The 21,269-nt window shown below is 46.5% G+C and overlaps 1 protein-coding gene across 1 annotated transcript in view; it reads left to right on the forward strand.

Annotated features, from left to right (window-relative positions):
* KAT2B (lysine acetyltransferase 2B) overlaps positions 1-21,269 on the forward strand; it is a 111,440-nt gene that overhangs the window by 20,467 nt on the left and 69,704 nt on the right. Inside the window, exon 2 of the mRNA XM_055136249.1 lies at positions 13,406-13,532. Coding sequence (XP_054992224.1) covers positions 13,406-13,532 — 127 coding nt within the window. The remainder of the gene's footprint in view (positions 1-13,405; positions 13,533-21,269) is intronic.

Consider the following 21,269-nt stretch of genomic DNA (forward strand, 5'->3'; position numbering starts at 1 on the left):
TTTTAAGTGCGGTGACTTGTAGGACAGTAACCGAGTTGTATAATCTTGCCACAATTCAATTTCAGAGTTCCATTCCCTTTGAAAGGTCCTACTGTTCCATATTTAAAGTCTGCCTGCCAAGTCACAACTCCGACCCCAGACTACCAGTCTGCTTCTAAACATTCCTGTAAATGAATTAAACAGTACTGGTGTTTTAGTGGGTGGCATTTAACAATTTAGCATAATTCTGTGTGTGTGTGTGTGTGTGTGTGTGTGTGTGTGTGTGTGTGTGTGTGTGTGTGTGTTGGTGGGGGAGGGGGGGCGCGCCCAGAGGTGCTCATGGCTCCTCCTGGATCTGAAGTCAAGGATCGCTCCTAGCAGGGCTCAGGACCATCTGGAATGCTGGGGATTGAACCTGGGTTAGCCGCTTGCAAGGCAAGTGCCCTGCCCCCAGCCCAGTATACATCTTTGTATAACATATGCCAGCTTTTCTTTTTTTCTTGTCAGTAAGAGAACACTATGTGAATATGCGCTTATAGTTTATAATGATCCGTTCTTTTGATTATCTTCCTACCTTGTGGGCGTGTTTCATTAGATTTTTGCTCATTTGCTTTTAGGCGTTCAACCCGGAACAGAGAGGTAGTAAAAAGGTATAAGGAGAAACATCCCTCCTCCCCAAGCCCTTGACAAATGAAAAACCCGTTACTAAGAACCAGTTACCCACCTGAACACAGCTGCTTCTGCAGCGTCCACCACATTAGCCCAGGGAAGTCTCTGAACAGCGTCCGCTTTCTCTTCCGAATCAGGGGAATAGTTTTCACCTTCCTCACCCAGGGTGAGCAGAGACAAGTCCCTTCTCAGCTCTAGTGCTCGATGAATGTTGGATTCACAACTTTTGACTTCATAAATTGACCTCCAGTGGGTTTTTGTTTTCTTGTTTTGCTTTTAGACCATGCCTATAGGTGCTCAGCGCTTAACTGCTGGCTCTGTGCTTAGAAGGCCACTGCCATCGGGGCTCCGGGGACCCTGTGGGGTGCTGGGGATTGAACCTGGGTTGGCTGTGTGCAAGGCAAGTGCCTTCCCCGCTGTCCTGTCTCGCTGGCCCTTCAGTGTGTGCTTGATGCAGAATGGACACTGTTGTCAGTCTTCCAGCAAATGGGATTCCGGTATTTAAAGCACAACAGAATCCTGCTAGGCAGAATTTTGTCTTTTTTTCCTCTTCCACTGGCTCTCACCCAGCTGGCTTCCCACCCACACCCACACCCTCGCCCGCTGCCCTTCTCCTGTGTCTCCCATTCGGGTCGCGGCTGTTGGCTCAGCCACTTTGGCTCCTTCCTCGCTCTCCGTTCCGGCTTCTGCATGTTCGGATGAAGTCAGTTGCATTTCTTGACCTCTTAACTCCCGTCCCTCTTCTGGCAAACCATTTGTTCCTTCTCCGTCTGTCGAGACCAAATGTGGCGGCCTTTCCTGTTCCTTGGTTCTGCCATGTTGGCAGAGACTTGCTCTCAGGGAGACGAGGTGGCCCGGGCAGCTTTCTCCTCCCCCCCCCCCACCCCCCGCTTCTTGGGCCCGGCTGGTTCGCTGCTGCAGTAATTGGCTTGGCAGTGCCCTCTCTGCAAGGTTGTCCTTCAGCTGGTACTTAGTGAAAGCTGCCAGGCCAACCCTCCTGGGAGTTCGTTCCCTTAGACAGCAGCTGTCTTGCCTAATTAAGGAGAGGCCCGCTGGGCACGTGGTGTTCTGAAGGAAGACTTCCTTATCGTCACGAACAGTGACGGGGCCTGAGGGCCCGGGAGGGAGAGAGGATGCTCAGGCAGAGGGCCGGGTAGCAGCAGCGTGGACCTGGCACCAAAATTATTGTGCTGGTGGACAACGACGCCGAATGTTTTCCCAAAGGCCTTAGTCTGTCTTTAGTGCATGGATCAGTACGTCCCACAGATATTACAGATGTCATACACTTGGGTGTTCACTTACCAAACAAAGAAAACTACTGAGCTATCGAGCGAAGCTAGACAGATTCCAAAGATCTTCTGAGGTATAGCTTGAATCCCCCAGACTCATTTAGGGTATTGGGATGGTTCTGTATTTAGGCCATTAGGTTTCTTAGTAGAGACTTGAATTTGGGGGTGGATTGCCTTTAAACTCTATAGAGTAGCAGTGTCTGAGAGTTTTGCTTACTTATTTATGTATTTATGTATTTACTTATTTTCTGGAGCGATAGCACAGCGGGTAGGGTGTTTGCCTTGCACGCAGCTGACCCGGGTTCGATTCCTCCGTCCCTCTCGGAGAGCCCGGCAAGCCACTGAGAGTATCCCTCCCACACGGCAGAGCCTGGCAAGCTACCCGTGGCGTATTCAATATGCCAAAACCAGTAACAACAAGTCTCACAATGGAGATGTTACCGGTGCCCGATTGATCAAATTGATGAACAACGGGACGACAGTGCTCATTTTTGGGGTACACTCATGGCTACTAAGGGAGTCACTCCTGGCTCTGCACTCAGGAATTCCTCCTGAGAGTGTTTGGAGGACCATTGGGGTGCCAGGGATCAAATCTGGGTTGGCCCTGTGCAAGACTAGCGCCCACCTACTGTATCTTTCCAGCCCTTATTTTTTAATAAGGGCTATCTTTATTTGTTTGGTTTTGTGGGGGGCTCTCCCAGCGATGCTCAGGGGCTGCTGTCTTCTCAGTGCTACTCAGTGCTACTGTCTGCTGCTCAGTGCTCCAGCTCACTCTTGGCATTGCTGGGGGACTCTGGGGTACTAGCAGTTGAACTTGGGGCTCTGTGCTTCTCTAAGGTTTTGGTTGGTTGGTTTGGCAGTGCTGGGAATTGAATCCAGTACCACACAGGTCGGGAAAGTGCTCTACCACTGAGCCCCACCCCCAGCCCTGTAACTTAATCCTTTCAGGCAGCCATCAGCTTCAGGAGCTGCCTTATTACATAACCACAGATAGGATGGGTCAGTCACAATAGTGGCCGTCTTCATGGTTTTGGAGGTCAGGGCCATGCTCCCTCGGAACACACGGCGTGGACAAACCCCTCCTGGCCTCTTCGCTTTTGGTGGGTCTGGGTGGTCCTCGTTGTTCTTAGGTTTCTAGATGCTTTATGGGCATCGCTGCTTTCTGGCTGCACATGGCTGTGACTCAGAGTCTACGTCCCCTCTCTCCTTTCTCTTACAAAAACATGAGTTGTTGATTTTAGGGCCCAGTCTAAATCCAGAAGAATTTCTTCTTAAAATCCATAAGCACTCCCATCTACAAAAAAAAAAAAACCCTTGGTATCCAAATAAGGCTCTGTTTTGAGGTTCTAGGTGGACATGAACTAGGAAGGACAACCCACTCTACCATGTTTTGAAAACAATGAGAAAAACCAGCAATTAAGTACCATCATATTTTCAATTTTAATGTTTATTCAAGTCAGATATTTTCATACTATTCTTACAGCATGCATCAATATACGGGAATAATTATTATTGCTCTTACTGTTAGTTTCTGGGCTTACTCCTGACTCTTTGCTCAGGGATCACTCCTGCAGGGGTTCAGAGCTGGAAAATCATTCTTGTTGGGGCCGGTGTGATAGTACAGCGGGTAGGGCATTTCCCTTGCACGTGGTCGACCCGGGTTTGATCCCCGGCATTCCATGTGGTCCCCTGAGCATGGCCAGGAGTAATTCCTGAGTGTAGAGCCAGGAGTAACTCCTGAGCATCACTGGGTGTGATCCCAAAAGCTCCCCTCCCCCAAATAAATTCTTGTAGGGGCGGGAGAAACAGTACAGCGGGCAGGGCACTTGCCTTGCACGCAGCCAACCCAGGTTTGATCCCTGGCACCCGATATGGCCCCCCAGGTACCACTAGAAATTATCCCTGAGCACAAGGCCAGGAGTAAATCTGAGGACTGTCATGTAGGACACAGAAAAAAAAGCAGAAGGATTCTTTGAAGGCGGGGCTGGGGATGGGAGTGTGCGCACTTAGCTGGGCACAGCAGAACAGTGCTCAGGGGCTCATCTTGGCACAGTGCTCGGCATTTTCCTGGCATTGTTAGGGACCATGTGGTTCCAGGGCTTCAACTTGGTTCTCCAGTTTACAAAGCACGTGTTCTGAACTATTCCTCCAGTCCAAGAAAGAATTCTTGCTGTGTTTGTTTTCGAGCCACACCCAGTGGTGCTCTGAGGTTGCTTGTGGCAGTGCTCAGGGGACCATGCGGGTGCTCGGGATTAAGCCCCCGCCTCCTGCACGCAGAGCCTGTGCTCCAGCCACTGAGCTATCTAAAGAATCCTTCGGGAGATATTTTAACTTTTTTTTTTTTACACCAGCCCTTTGAAATCCAGTAAAATTTGTACCCCGTTAGCCCGGACGGGTCAGTTGGAGTGCTGTGGGCTGAAAAATCAGTTCTGTTTCTCAAAGTTCTGCCACGTGTTTTCTCCATCTCCCCCTTCCTCCCCGACTCCCCCTTTATCCTTTGAGTTTTCAGGGAGTTTTCTGTGTATTTTAAAAAAGTCTCAGTCACTCTGAACAAAAGTAACAAAAATCTACTTTGCAAAGCTGCTGGGATCTCAAGACTCAATAGAGGAAGCAACCGTAGTCAGTTCCGAAAGAAAAAGCCTTTTATTCAGTTACATTTTTAAGCATTAGTGTTTATTGTTGGTAGAATTCATTTAACACCCCCATCCCAAGGAGTGCAGTTAGTATTTGTGATGGAACATTGTTTATTGAGTAGGTGGCACAGAAGACTTTTCGTATTAGAAATCTTTCTGCCAGGAGATTTGTGACCCACTCATTTATCACCCCCCCACCCCCGCGCCCCCGCGCCCCCCTCCACAGGAACATGCCTTTATTCTCTGTCATGTTAAGACAAGAAGAGGCAGACATTTTTGTTTGTTTGTTTCTGGGCCCATAGCTCTGTCTGTTGCAATAAGGAGGTTAACATTTCTATCTCGAAGAAATCTCCCTGGTCTTCTTCAAGGATTGCAAACTTGTGGCTTTTCAGCTTGAACCTGAGCAGGGGGTGGGGGTTTTATAAACAGCGCCCAGGGAGAAAAGTTCTGAATCTTTGAATTCTCCAACGTTGCTTGTGATAAGGTGGTAGTTATCACCTCCCCCGTTCTTCAGCTGATTTGTGCGGAGCCTCTGTTCCGGTAGGAACTTTTGGGGAATTATCTGTTTCTTCTTCCTTGAATTATTGTTCCAGGAAAGTTTCAAGAATGGGAGAGTTAGTGCCCAGGGGTAAGGTGCTAGCCTTGCTGCAGCTGGCCGTAGGTCACGGCACCGTGTGGTCCCGTGTCCCTTGGCTTCAGGTCTCCCGTCCACACCCACTCCTCAGCAGAGGAAAGAGCATTTTCAAGCCACCTCTCACTGAATATCCTAGAGAAGTCTGTGTAAGTCAGCTCGGTTGTGTGTTCTCCCTCCCCACTGTCACCCCTCTCCACAAGTATCCACCTGCTTCTTCCTCTGTGCCCACATACACATACATTTAAATTTTCTAATTTTTAATTTAGGGACTATAATTTTAAATGCTACTAATAACGGAGTTTCCTAAGTCATTAAATTTTTTTGCGGGGGACTGGAGCGATAGCACAGCGGGTAGGGCCTTTGCCTTGCACGTGGCTGACCCAGGTTCGATTCCCAGTATCCCATATGGTCCCCTGAGCACCACCAGGAGTCATTCCTGAGTGCATGAGCCAGGAGTAACTCCTGTGCAATGCCGGATGTGACCCAAAAAGGGAAAAAAAAATTTTTTTTTTTTGGTCAGGCCAGTGATGCTTAGGGATCAACTCCTTGTACTGCTCTCAGAAATTGCTTCTGGCAGGCTCAGGGAAATTTTTATTGATGTACCTAAGTTTCAGATGTACAGTGTTCCAGCACCAATCCCTTCATCAGTGTTCACTTCCCTCCATCAGTGTCCCCAGTATCCCTCCTGCCCCCGACTTCCCCCTCCGCCATTGTCCCAGTGTTCCCTTCCTTGGCCTATCCCTCCCACCCCCACGGTTGCTAGTGGCAAGCCTCCTGCAGGCCACCCGTTCTCCTGCTCTTCATTTCTGTAGCCCTGGGCATTTGTTGTTGCCCTACTATATGGTTTTCTATTTTTTATATTCCACATATGAGAGAGATAATTCTGTGTCTGTCTCTTTCCCTCAAACTTGACTCAGCATAACACTCTCCAGATCAATCATGTAGAAGCAAATTGCAGCACTTGCTTTTACAGCCTGCTGGTATTCCATTGTGTATAATGCGCCGTGGTTTCTTTATTCAGTCATCTGTTCTTGGGCACTTGGGTGGCTTCCAGATTGTTTTAGTAATTCTTGATTCTTTCAAATAAGACTTAATTTTGGCAAACACGCAGCAGTACTTGGGGACTTATTCCTGGCTCTGTACTCAGGGGCCACCCCTGCGGTGCTTGGGGAACTAAATGGGATGCCAGGGCTCAAACTGGGGTCGACCACATACGAAGCAAATGCCTTAACCTCTGTACCATATCCTCCAGCCTTTCTTTCTTTCTTTTTTTTTCTTTTTTTGCTTTTTGGGTCACACCTGGCGACGCACAGGGGTCACTCCTGGCTCTGCACTCAGGAATTACCCCTGGTGGTGCTCAGGGGACCATATGGGATGCTGGGAATTGAACCTGGGTCGGCCACATACAAGGCAAATGCCCTACCCTCTGTGCTATCGCTCCAGCCCCTGGCCTTTATTTCTTTTTATTATTTTTTGCTTTTTGTTTCTGGGTCACACCCGGCAATCGTCACGGGATATTCCTGGCTCTGCACTTAGGGATCTCTCCTGTGATGCTCAGGGGACCATATGTGGTGCTGGGGATTGAATCCAGTTGGCTGCATTCAAGGCAGGTGCCCTGCCCACTGTACTATCTTCCCAGCACCACCCCCACCCCTGTTATTTGTTTTTAAAAGACACACTTTGGATTGTGCTACATATTGTTTCATACTTAACTATTTTAGGTTCCAAACCTTTTTTTCTTTCATTGATAAAAGTGGAATAATAGTTCTTGGCACCAGCCTGTATTTATAGGGAGGCTCCCAGGCAATGCTAAGGGAGCCCCCAGACCACTGCTGGTAAAACTTGGCTACCTGGGTTCAATACTAGGACCCAAGGATGAGCAGGGTCACCATGCCCAGGTGCTGCCAGCCTCATAGCCGGAGGTGCTGGGGATGTCTCCAGGATAATGCGGGGAGGTTGTGGGGCAGAAGATTTCATGCCGCGGATCTAATCCAGGGCCTAGTAGGACAATGAGCAGCTGAGCCATAATCAGTGTATTTCAGTGCATCCTCCTCGATCGGGCTTTATAGGACAGCTAGTGAAAGAAATACATGTCAGTAGCCCTGGAGGGGCACTTTCTGAGGGTGTCCCATCACGGGTGTCCACCTTCCCGCTTAGCTCAGAGGGGTCCTGTGTCCCCTCCCACGCAGGGAATTGAGAGGGCGCATGTTTCTTCGGATCTTGGTCAGCTTGAGATATGATCAGCATCCCTCTGTGATCCCAGCATGGCTAGTGTGAAGAAAGTATCTCGCAGGGCTTCCTGATTTATTTTCAGTCCGTTATCCTCTTTGTCATCGTTGTTGATGTCGCCTGCTTGCTCGCCCACGGTGTGCCCCAAGGCGTGCGCCCCTTTTGTCTCACCCGTCCTCTCAGGGGCTCACACTTTTTGGCAGAACAAACAGCCGATGGCCGTGGTGCTCCCGGAATCACAAGGGTGCTCCCTCTCTGGCTCCCCGGATGCTGCATTTTCTGGCTCTGGCCTGGCGGATCCCAGCTGCAGTGCTCACCGGGACCTGTATTGCTTTCGGTGGCCTCGCACACGTGTGACTGTGGGGTGGGTGGAAACGACTGGCGCTGGGCGTGGCAGACAGCAGAGCCCCCCCAGAGGACCCGCTGGATCACACTCATCACCTGTGGACACTGTGACTTTGCTCTTGTGGCCGTTTGCTGGCACTCGCAGCCCCGGTGCCGCTCCTCCAGGCCCCTGTCATGGGGCTTTTGATCTCTCCTGTTCCGCAGCCACTTGGCTTCGCTTCTGAGTCTGGGTTTACTCACCGTCTGCCTTGGTGCTCGGGCCTCATGCCTTTGAGGCGGGTTTTCTGCCTGTGAACCGTATCTCCACACCCTGAGGTTGGATGTTTGCTTTTCTTCTGTGCTACACCTGGTGGGGCTCCGAAAGTGCTCCTGACTTTGTGCTCTGGCGTTGCCCCTGGAGGTGCACCGGGAAACCACATTGTGCCAGGGACCCAGGGACCTCGTGCGTGCAGGGCAAGTGCCTTACGTCTTTCACAGGCTCTCTGGCCCTGGCTTGAATGAAAAAACAAACGAACGTAACTCAATATAGCAAAAGTAATTTTATTCATTTTCACTTACATGAAAATGATAGAATATTAAACGACATATGTTCTCGGATTGAAGAAAAATCCTGAATTGGGCCAGAGAGATCGCACAGGAGTTAAGACATTTGCCCTGCATCTAGCCTGCCCGGACACCATCCCCTGAGCACTGAAAGGGGTGACTCCTGAGCACAAAACCAGGAATAGCCTCTGAGCACTGCCAGGTGCCCCCACACCCTGCACCCTTCACCCCTCCTACCCCCCACCCCCCACCCCCGGCTAAACATAAAAAACAAAGGAAAAGAAAAATCCTGCGTGACACAGAGAAAAGGAGTCAGCCTCGCCCGCCCCACAGCTCTTTTTTTCTTTTATGTCACATGAGACCAGGTGAGCATCTCTGGTCTCATGTGACATAAAAATTTTCCAGAGGAAGCAGGCTCTTAACTCTTTCCTCCCAGTGCATTCTTCCCATCTGCCTTTCTAATACAGAGAAGACATTACCCATTAGCACTTTCTTCTCAGACTATTTAGTCCTAACACTGTCTTTAAATTTTTTTGTTTTTTTGTTCCTTTTGGGACCACATCCCGCGGTGCTCAAGGCTTACTCCTGGCTCTGAGCTTAGGGATTACTCCTGGTGGGGTTCGGGGACATATGACTTGCTGGGGGTTGAACTGGGTCTTCTGCATGCAAGGGAAAGCACCCACCCACTATACTATCTTTCCAACCCCCTTGACACTATTATTACTATTTTTAAAAATAATTTTTTATTTCAAGAATCATGATTTACAAAGTCATTGATAGTTGAGTTTTAGGCATAATAATATAATATTTCAACACCAATCCCACCACCAGTGTCAACTTCCTTCCACCTGTGTTCCTATACTCCATCCCCCCTTGCAATTTCCCCCACCCCTCCTGTTGCAACCCCCCTTCTCCCCTTTGTCAGACACATTATAAAATATGGTGGTTGCAGCTTAGATCTCATGTTTTCAGTGCTGCTGAATGTTGAGTGCCTTGGATATATGGTCTTAATGCTGTTTTTCATGAAAAACAATTGTGTGGGCCCGTGGGCATCAACCCAAGGACAATATGTAGAGATTCTTACCTTCTCTGGTTCAAAGGTCTCTTACCTTTGAACCAAAAGATGGTGTTTGTCAAGACTGTTTCATCCTCAAGGAGTACAGCTATACAGACGAGCAGTTACTTTGGTTTAATTAATTTGTTTCAGGAGGGGTGTTTGGGTCATATGTGACCCAAACATAACCCTCAGGGGGCTACACAGGAGTGATCCTTGGAGATGCTCCAGAGACCGTATGTGGTGCCCGGGGTTTAAACCAGGGTCTTCTATATGCAAGCTTATTTTGAATTGAGTCTGAGAAAATTTGCTTCCCAAGTTTCCTAGTAATATTGGAACTTCATGCCTAACTTGGTCACAGTCTCTCAGCATTTCTAGAGTGAGAAATGCCGGCTGTAGTTGGTTTAATTCTGATCCATATAGATATCCTGCCAGGTTTGCTCCCTGCCTATAAATAAACTGCCAGAAAAAGAGTGTGGTTGCTAAATTTTCCCCAGATGCAAAATCCACCCTGTTAAAAGCACAAGTGATTACCTATCTAGGCAAGTGAGAAAGGACTCCCAAATTGCCTGACTGGATTTTTAAACATTAGTTGTTTATTACCTACCTGATCCCTAACCCTGAAGTAAAATTTGGGTCTTAAAAAGTTGGGGCTGGAGTGATAGCACAGCGGGTAAGGCGTTTGCTGACCCAGGTTCGATTCCCAGCATCCCATATGGTTCCCTGAGCACCGCCAGGGTTAATTCCTGAGTGCAGAGCCAGGAGTGACCCCTGTGCATCGCGGGGTGTGACCCAAAAATAAAAAAAAAAGTAATGAAAACCCTGAATAGGCAACCTGACATCATTATTCAAGGAGTATTCCTTTTCCTCTTGGTAGGTCTTGATTAAAACAATGATATTCCTTTCCATTCAGAAAATCAGTTGGTTTGGGGAAGGGGGGTGGATTATTTTCTATCATTTTTTCTTTCTCTGACCAAAGGCCATTTTTTTTTTCCTTTTGGCTGTGCACACCTGGCTGTGGTCAGGACTTAACTCCTGGCTCTGCACTACCAGTACTACGGCAGTACTTGGGGGACCGTCTGGGTGATGGGGATCGAACCTGCGTTGGCTGTGTGTAAGGCAGACACTCTTCTCCCTGTATTATGTCTCTGCCCCTCCCAAGGCCATATTGGATAGGACTGTTGGATCAGACCGACTACTCAGCATACTCAGCAGAGAGCAGAGAGTCTCTTCACAAGCAACTCCAGGAATTGTGGTCCACAGTGGATGAGATTACTTCCTTCCCTACTGGGACTGTAGGGATGTTTTCTTGGGTGCAAGCTTTCTTTTGTTTATTTGGTCTTAAAGTTTAATTATGTTTCTAAGGGACAGCATAATTCAGAATTTCTTTGTAAAATAAAATTGCCTCTCATATACATGACTAGGTGAAAAAGACAAAGTTCAAAGGAGTATGTCCTCATTTATCTGAAAAAACAAGTATAGATAGATATATAACATAAAATAATTTAAAAAGTACTATTTAAGTTCTAAAGCAAAGTCAAAACAAATGAAGTTTGCAAACCATCAAGGTAGTGGCTTAATCACTCAAGAAAAACAGTTTGAAATGATTTTTTTTTTTCTTTTTGGGTCACACCCAGCAATGCACAGGGGTCACTCCTGGCTCTGCACTCAGGAATTAACCCTGGCGGTGCTCAGGGGACCATATGGGATGCTGGGAATTGAACCTGCGTTGGCCACGTGTAAGGCAAACGCCCTACCCGCTATGCTATCGCTCCAGCCCCTGAAATGATTTTTAAAACACAGCAACGGGAGCTGAGAAGTTACGCTGGTGGAGGGACGGGTATTGGAACATCGTATGACTGGCACCCAATCACGAACAGCTCTGTAGTGCTCTATCGCATGGTGATTCAATAAAATAAAAAATTAATATAAAAACACACAACAATGACTTTACCAGAGGATATGCATCCAAACAAAAATTTATTGTTTGTTCACAATCCTTTACTACATTCAATATTCCTATACCAATCCCACCACCGTTACACCTTACCCACCATCGGGTGCAAGGTCTGCAGAGGGTTGCACTCAAGAACATGGCTTCTGAAATCTTTGCAGTCTTTGAAGAGGTCAGTGACTCACCACAGAGGTGTGAAGGCCCAGGTGGACTAAATAGCAGCAGGAGGATGGGAGGACTGTCTGGTCTTGCTGGATGCCAGGCAGACAGAAGAGGGTCACTTGAGCTGCTTTTTGGGGCTTGTGCTATTAGTAGTGTGACCGAGTTCCTCCTTCAGGCCCTGCTTGCTCCATCCTTATTGTGTTGAAATGTTAGAGGCAGCCAGGCGGGGCTGCCAGATTCAAGGGTCCCTGTGAAATGGACTTAGCTTCAAAAGCAGATTTTTTTTCTTTCAGTCTTGCCTTTCCCACTTCTCTGTACAGTATCCTATAGTAACTGCACCAGTCTTGGGAAATGTTATGTTTGAGGTGAAAGCTGTAGCCACTGTGAAATTTTCTGCATATTAGACTCACACTAACTTTAGCTGTCTCCTGCACCGTGTGGTGGGGGAAAAAAGCCCAGGGCAGGAGAAAAAAACCCTTTGAAAGAATACAAGTTCTAACAAGGTTTAAGCATAAGAAAATCTGTGTAATTTGTTTCCTAGGCCAGTGCTGTCTGGTCAATCTGTAATTTTCAAAAGTCCTTGTAGTCACATTGCAAAAGTAAAAAAGAAATGACAATACATTTTAGTATCTTTCACTTAATTCCGTGTATTGAAAGGACTAGCATTTCGACATGTTCGACATGTAATCAGCATGAACATTGATATATTTTACTTATCTTTCAGCATGTTTATACCGAGTGTGTATTTAATATCTGCATATATTTCAGTGTGGACTAGTAATGTTTTCAGGCTCCAAAGCCACGTGTGGCTTGTGGTTTTCCTATAGGATAATGTACACAGAAGGCTCTCCCCCAGAAGGAGGCAGTCTGTGTTCTGTGTCATTCTAATTGATTTCCTGGTTGCCCAGTCTTGCAAATTGCAGCAAAGAGCTAACGACGAGAGTGATGGAATGGCATAGGGTAACAGGCAAAATTATAATTAACGGCTCGAGTCTTTTAATGGAAAGCATGCTATTGTTCCATAAACAGCTTACGGTCCCTTCAGTATGCCAGGTGGTAGCTTGGTAGAATAATTGAAAATCTCTTCTCATGCTTGTCCTCCACTCAACCATCATCACAAAGAGGCTAACTCATGCTCACTCTTCTCTAGAAGGCAGGCAAGTGTGAAGTGGGAAAGAAATGAAGGACGATTTCTTTCCCGTGCAGTTGAAAGAAGAGTGTGTTAGGACAGAAAGCCTGGACTCTGTGCCTCAGTGGAAATGCCAGATGGCACCACGCGGCCTGCTGCCTTGCTAGACCTGTGTGCCCACCGAGGAGTGGCATGAACCCGCTGATTTTGGCTTCCACTGGGGTGTCGCATTGCACATGCCCAAGGCTGCCCTCTGCAGTTGTCCAGGGGTTCCCTGCCGGTCTCCCTTCTAGTCCTTCGGGCAGACTTGCAGCTGGAGTCTGGAAACAGGCAAGACTCAGCTGCAGTATGTGGCCCAGCTGTGTTCCAGGGACCATGGCTCTTTGCTTTGGGAAGCTTCTGGATGGAATCCGTCTGCAAGGACCACCCCATCCACGTGTATTTGGGGGCAGTGGTACCAAAGTGTGTGTAGATTTGCCGTCTGAGCTTCAGTCCTTGGGTTCCCGCTGGCAGAAGACCAAGCCCGGACAATAAAACCCAAAATGCCTGAGTCAGAAAGCCTCCTTGTCTCTTCCCTCCCTGACGTGTGTGTGTGTGCGTGCGCGCGCGTGTGCGCGCGCGCGCGTGTGTGTGTGTGTGTGTGTGTGTTTTGCTGGTGCCTATATAGAAAATCATAAAGGTGGGAGTGAGGCCAATAGCTGTCCTCTAACCAGTGCGTCGTGTTCTAATGCCAAACATCTCCGTGACTGCCTGTTGCCCTAACTTGGTCCCTTTCTTTCTTTCAGGCGGAGGAGTCTTGTAAATGCAATGGCTGGAAAAACCCCAACCCTTCTCCCACTCCCCCCAGAGCCGACCTCCAGCAGATCATTGTCAGTCTGACAGAATCCTGCCGGAGCTGTAGCCATGCCCTAGGTGAGTTACGGCGCCCCCGGGTGAACTCACAGTGTCCTCACTAGTTTGAACGTTGGACTTAAGGATTGTGCGTGCTCTTCACCTCTCTGCAAGACGACAACAGCAGCAAGGACAAAGGCAGAATCTCTGCCATGCATTAGCTGGAGATGGCCGCACACGATTTGCCTGGGCTCCATTCAGCTCTTCCTGCTCTCCCCAAGAGCTGGCTGGACCGGAGGATTGCCAAATAAGAGGAAATGTGGCAACCGCGCTCGTTATGTGAAGTGCCCTTTTTCATCTTTGATGGGCTCGAGAGGCGTTGCTGCCTCGCACTGAAATTGCAACCCACTGCTTCTTTCATTCTTCGTTGTTATTGTGACTAAGATGATTTATTATTATTATTATTATTATTTTTTCTCTAATTCCTTGAACTCTCTGGAAATGCTTCGTTGAAGCTTCATGGTTTTTAGTTTCCTGTCTCTGGTCGCTCTTCCTTTATTGGGGTTATGTTCGGTAAATGTTTACTTGCGTTTTCCCTTTCAGCTTTCTTATCTGTCCCAGCCTGGAGACATGGTAGGGATTGTCAGAGTGACTTAACAGGACTATGTTAATTTGTTTGGGGTCCTCATACTAGCTTTAAGAGAATTCCCCCCCCTCCCATTTTAATTTTGTTTGAATTGATTAAAGGTAATGAGTCATTTTCCCTCGTACTATAATTTCAGTTTATACGGGATCGCCGGAATCTGATGTTTTCCTGCCCCCCACCGTCAGTTGCGTGGCCTCCCGAAGATGTTATTTGTCCAGTGGCTGATGTTGCAAGCACGTAGCACTGGGCAGAACATTCTCAGCACTGGACTTTGACTTTCCCCACCTGGCTATTTATAAAGTCTGAGCTTCTTTATCTCTCTTACAAGCTTCCTGCTAATTTCAAATGGTGCTTGGTGCTAGGTTGAACCTGAAGTTTTATTTGTACTCAGCTGGAGAATACTTAGAGATTAAAAAAGTAGTGTGAAATTTGTAGGAAATCACTGCACCGAGTAAGCTGTCCTCCTCCTGACCTCCATTTCTCTACCTAATAAAACACACACACACACACACACACTCACACACACACACACTCACACCAAACAATTCATTTTTTAGGTGGCTGGGCTCGAGGTGGGGGAGTAGTTGGACCATACCTGGCAGAGCTCAGGGGTTAGTCCTGACTCTGCTCAGGGATCACTTTTGCTGTCTTTTTCATTAGCATCTTTCCAGGCTCGGGAGAGAGTCCAGGGGGTGAGGTTCTTGCCTTGCTCGCAGCTGACCTGGGCTTGATCCCCAGCATGGCACATTGTCCCTTTAGCACCCTTAGAAATGATCCCTGTGCAAAGGAGTAAATCCTTATCGCAATCAAATGTGGCTCAGAAACCAAAAAGAAAGGAAAAGATTTAAAAAAAAAAAGGAAAAAGAAAGAAAAAAAAAGAAAGGAAAAGAAAGGAAAAGAAAAATGTCTTTCCATAATAGAACATATATATTTTATAACAACCACATTATATGCTATAATATGGATGAACTCAAATAATAATTCCTACAATGTGCTTCCCCCCAATCGTTTTGGACGGCGGCACACCCTGTAGTGCTTCTGGGCCAGTTTTGGCTCTGGACTTGGAGGTCGCTTCCAGAAGTTCTGAGGAAAGCCATGCAATGAGAGAGCTCAAATCTGGGACTCCTGCATGCAAAGTACGTGCTCAGTCTGTTGAGCTATTAATTATATACTGTCAGATTAAAGTATTTATTTTCACAGCTTGTTAAGAAATATGAGAGGGAGGGTCAGGAAAGTGGCTTGGTGGTAGAGCACATTCATTACATGTGCAGAATCTCGGGTTTGATCCTCACAACTGAAAAAAATAAAACAAAAAGGAAAGAAAAAGTAAATGTGGGACAAACTGGCTTTTCTTTATTAAAGACTGTTTTTGTCATGGGGTATTTATAGCTTCAAATGGAGACAATATGCCCAGCTAGGAAAGAAGACTGCTTCTGAACGTTAATTGACACCGGGTAATAGAATGCCTCCGTCAATACGAAATGTAGTTCAAAACTATGGCTTAAGGAGCTCTTGAGCCAGTCTTTTTTTCTTTTTTTAATTGCATGACATTTCCTGAATCAATTATAAATGGTTCACTTATGGATCAATTATGAAAAAGGTCAACTTATAAATAAAAGTGCTTCAATAAGTTTTAGAATCTTTCCTTTGTACTTGCTGCTTCAAGATCTTATTTTAGGACCAGAGAGATAGTACAGGGGATAAGGCATTTGCCTTTCATGCAGCTGACCCTAGTTTAATCCCCAGAGCCCCATATACTGTAAGTCCCACCAGGAGTTAGCCCTAAGTGCAGAGTCAGGGAAAACCCTGGCCAAAACTGGAGGTGGCTTGAAAACCCAAAAGAAAAAGACAGGCCTTAAAAGCAGCTTAATTGGGAATTGAATAATTTAGAACCAAATGAACAGGGGACCCGTGAACCCAAGTTCAAATCCTGACTTTACAACTAATGCTTTCATATTACTAGTCTGCGTGGACCTTAATTTTCTCAGCATTGAAGTAGAGGTAACAACAGTACTACCACATAGGATTTAAGGCTTAATGAGATAACACGTAAAAATTTTAGAATAGTACTTGACAGGTTAATGCTTTATTCTTTGTTTTTGTGTTTGGGCCAGAACCCGACTGTGCTCAGGACTTATTCCTGGCTCATGCTCAGGGTTCACTCCTGGCAGGGAATTCAAACCTGGGTTAGCTGCATGCAAGACAAAAGCCCTGCCCACTAGAACTATCTCCTTGGCCCCAATGCATTATTCTTGATAGTCATCTGCTTTTCTTATTAATAGCTGTATCACGGTCCCACCAGTTCTTTCATTTCAAACATCAAATACGAATGATAATTTAAACAAAAAAACAGTGTTTATAAGAGGAACTGGTAACTCCCAGTAGCTGCAAACAAAAGGAATCTTGGTTTGTTTGGTTTGAGGACCAAACAAGGACTGGCAGGCCCTCTGTCCAGGGCACTGCTGCTGGAGGAGTCAGTGCGGATTCCTGCGCCCAGGGAGAGATGCTTCGGGGGTGAATTCCCAGGGTAGGGGAGCCAGGGTACAGTGCCCGTAGGAGGTCAGGCCTCAGACCCCCATGTGGACAGTGGCAGTTCCTCAAAGTCGGCAGATTGATTCATACACACCATCAGGATCTCATCTTAGGTTCTTCTAAAAATGTCTTATTTTAATACATATGAACAGGAAAAGATCTGAAAGGATGTTGAGTTGTGGATAGACATTTTTTCAGGATCCTGGGGTTATAGGTGTTTGAAAAATATTTCTCCCTTTTTTTCCCCTTGTTCTTTTTCTGCCCTCTCTCTCCCACTTCATTCTGCTGTCTTGAAATGGAAATATTTGCGCATTTCCAAGTAGCTTTGAAGTATTTCCAGAGTGCCATAATTTATTTGTTGTTCTAACTGTTAGGGTTCTAGAAACTTTCTTCTGAGAGTATGTCCTCCCTCTTTTTAACAGCAAAGGTAGAGGTGTCGATTAATAAACCATCCTGTTTGCATCCCATCACTTAACTTTCACAATTATTAACATTTGCCACCCACCTTTTCTCTTCTGACAGAATATTTTAAGGAAGTTCCAGATATCTTTTCTAATTCATGCAAATTGCCTCATAATTATTACCAACAGAGTGAGGTTGAGGTCTAGAAAAACCTTTGAAGTTTTCAAATCCATTTGTATACACTGTTCTGTTTTCACAGCCACTGTACCGAGCATGACTAATTTCAGTTCACCAGCAATCATACACATGCCGCAGTAGGTATCATGCCTGGATGTGTCAAAGCTTTTAGGCTTCTTGATGAAGATGGTGCCTATTCTGTTGATTTTTCTGTTGGGTGTCTTCGGGCGCAGCTCGGTCTGTTCTTTTGATGGCGCTCTTTGGTTTCATGTGGTCTTCTGACATTCCTTCCTTCCCCAGTGCCCTGGGGTTGGCCACGATTTGTGTCTCCTGCTGTGAAGTGCAGGACTGACAGTCTGATCAAGTGGAAAACCATTGAACAGGGAGTTAGGGAGTTCCCAGTCTCTTTGTACTTCAGTTTCTTCAGATGTGGAATAAAGTGGTTAATTGAGATCTCTGCGGTCCAACCTTGTAGACAAAGGTTATATATGGTTAATTGAGACTTGAAGTATGATCTTCCAAAGTGAGATGTTCTGTAAGTGTCAGACGCATGCCAGAATTTGAAAGCTTGGCTTTAAGAAGCAGCGGGCGAGATCTCATTAACAGTGATGACATGTTGAAATGCAGGATCATTCAGGCCTCTGCTGGCAACCCTTGCCCCTAATAGCTTACGTTGCATTTTGGCCACCACGTTGCTCATATTCTACGAAGTTTCTTTACACTTAACTTCTGCTTTAGTCCCTTTTCTTCTTTTTCTGCCAGGAACCCTTTCATCCTCCAAGCCGTTGCTTCTGTCATTCCATAGTTGTCCTGAGAACGAAGATTTTAAAACTCTAGTGCAGTGTTCTTCCTGGGTGACTATAATTTTCCAAATCATTTTTTTTTTTTTTGGCACTGGACTGTGAAATTAAGGACTGATTTTCCCCTCAGGTTTTTAATATACTTAGTGCCTTTTGCACACAGGGTATATTCTTTTACTTAGTGATACTGACTTTAGCAATATGAGGTGCCATTTCTTTGCAGAAGGCCTTTGATAGTTTATAGCAGCGTTTTCCAGAGTGGACAGTATGCCTGTGGTGAGTGCTTGAATAATTTTGGCTGGGGAGGGGCAATAGTGTCAGATGCAGTTGGGGGCACTTTTGGTTTTTTGGCTTGCAGAAGTTAGATTTTCATGTGGGCACTGAATCATTTTTTTTCTTTTTTTAATTTCCTTAAAGGAGGTTGGTACACGAAATAAGTTTGGGAACTTCTGATTGATAACCTATGTCTGTGCTATCTTAATGCGGTAGCAATTGAAATGTAGCTACTATTTTGAGTGGAAATAAGCAGTAGTTGTGAAATTACTTCATTTTGAAGACAGCATGACAAAACAATATAAAATACTAAGAATTTGAGTACATGTTGAGATAATCATTCATTCGACTGAAATATGTTATTAAGACTATTTTCAACCTTAGAGAAGTGTCTGCGAGGATATTTAAATGTACATGTGTGACTGACATTATGTATGTGGTATATTTTGTTATTGTTTGTTTTTGCTTTCTTTGGGGGCCCACCCAGCTGTGCCCAGAGCTTATTCCTGGCTCTGTTCTCAGGGATCACTCCTGGCAGGGCTCTGGGGACCGTATGTGGTACCGAAGATTGAACCTGGGGCAGCCACCTGCAAGGCAAACGCCTTCCCCTGAACTGTATCACTCCAGTCCCTGACATCATTCGTTGGACTGCTCTTAAAAGGGCTCAGTCTTATTGAACATTTCTTTTTCTTTTTTCTGGATCTGAGATTTCAAAAGAGGAAGAAACCTCTCCTCCTTTAAATGCTTTCTGAGCATGAGTCCATTCTAAAAGTTTTATTGTTCTCTAGTCTTGAACCCCGCCCCCTCTCCCCCCCCTTCCCCGCCCATGTCTTGGAATAGCTTGTAAAGGCTACAGATGTCATGTTCCTGCTTTCTTCCCCGTCCAAAGGAGCAGAGGCCAGCTCGCTGCCCGCCCAGCTGCCGCCGTCCATGTTGCAGGCATGTGAGCACTGGCCTCAGGAGAAGTGCAGGTGGTGGTCTATGGAGCGGAGCTCAAGGGGTCACTGCTCATGGGTGCTGTCTGTTTCCTGCCCCCGCCAGGCGCTGCTCCTGTGCTTCTTGGCAGCAGGTGTTTGGAGGTTGCTCAGTGGCACCGTGCGCATCTGCAAGTGCGATGAGGGGGAGAGGTGCTAAGGTATTACACTTTCCTCAAGAGGTCTGAGAAGGAGCGCTGGACCCAGAGATAGTGCAGGGTTTGATCCCCCGAGCACTGCAGAAGTGAGCCCTGCACGCTGCCAGGTGTGTCCACAACAAAAGGAAGCAGAGAGCTGGAGTGATAGTCCCGCGGGGATGGTGCTTGCCTTTTACTCGGCAGACTCAGTTCAGTCCCCCAGGACCCCTGACGGTCCCCGGGTCCTTTCTTGAAGTGATCCCCGAATGCAGAGCCAAGAGTAAGCTGGGCACCATTAGGGCTGGTCCCCAAATAGAACCAGATAAACAAAGACAGCCAAGCAAGAAAGCAGTGCCTTTCCCAGTCCAGATGGACACTTTCTCTCCTGCCCCTCATGCTTCTCACAGGGTGGACACTGGGTGGCATGGGTGGGGGAAGGGCTCTGGCTAGCCAGGAAGAGCGGTCTTTCCTCTTTCGTCAAGGGTTGGCCACTCTTGGGTAATTATATTGACTTTTTCTTTTTTTTAACCAAGCTCTTGAAAGACTTTGAAACCAGGGTATTTTACATTTGATGATTAAATTCCATGTGAAATAAAGAGTTGTGTATGTGTGCGCGCATGTGTGTGTGTGTGTGTGTGTGTGTGTGTGTGTGTGTGTGTGTGTGTGTGTGTGTGTGTGGTCTTTTGGGGGGTCACATGCACCATGCTCAGGGTCTTCTTCTAGCTCTGAATTGGGGTTGTTCTCATCAGTTCCTGGTCTGTGGTGCAGTGCAGACTGTGAGCTCAGCCTCTTGAGCTGTCTCCTGCCTCTTACCTTACAAAAAATATTTCTTTAAAACTTGTTATATGGAGGGGCTGCAGATAGTATAGTGGATAGGGCACTGCCTTATATGTGGCCTACCTGGGTTCGATTCCCCAGTATCCTATATGGTCCCCTGAATCCTGCCAAGAGTGACTCCAGAGTGCAAAGCCAGGACTAGGCCTTGAGCACTGTGAGTTGTGTTCCAAAAACCAAACCAAAACAAAACTTTATTTAGAAATAATTTTAAACCTTATAAAGTCATGAAAGTAATAATTAAGTATATTTCATATATCTTTTCCCCAGATTTACCTATTGGTAGCATTTTATCTATTTGCTTTGTTATTTGATCTCATATATATATATATATACACACATATATATACACACACAGATGTGTAGACAAATTCATAGATATCAAACATGTGTGTGTATTTGTATGCATGACTCTTGTTCTTGGGAGAACTATGGAAACGTCGACTTTTCCCCCCTAAACACTTTATTCTATATTTCCTAAAAGTAGGAATTTTAAATTTAATTATCATTATTATTTGGTTTTTACTCCGTATCTAGCTGTGCTCACTACGGTTTGCTATACAGGTGCTAAGAGGTCATGGTATTTGTTGAGGGCATTCGGTACTTTTATTGGGATGGTAAGGTTGGAGTAACTTTTTAACTGGGTGGCAGCTTTGGGGTATGAATGTGACTGCTGAGGCTTCCAGAAGTACAGGGTGGTAGGGGGAAGTAGCCCATCCCAACCCCGAGAAAGCCCGGATATTTCAGTCACAGAACTTGGATAGCCGAATTTTCAGCAGATTATATCTTGGTGAGGTCCATCCTGAAATGGTGGAGTCAGGCTGGGGGTGTGGCAGTGATCTTGGATTGTGGAAGCAAGTGGCTGTCAGGGGCTCTGCTTGGGTGGGCCAACCTGCCCCACTCTGATTTACCCTGGTCTTTACAGCCATGCACTGACCCGGGATTAACTGCGGCTTTTGATCTCTTTTGAGATTTATTTATGGGTCTCTGAAGCAAGTCTAGTAGTAGCACTTATGTGGTGGTGCCTCACGTGCCTGTCGGCG

This window comes from Sorex araneus, chromosome 4 (genome assembly GCF_027595985.1).
Source record: "Sorex araneus isolate mSorAra2 chromosome 4, mSorAra2.pri, whole genome shotgun sequence".
Taxonomy (NCBI): Eukaryota; Metazoa; Chordata; class Mammalia; order Eulipotyphla; family Soricidae; genus Sorex; species Sorex araneus.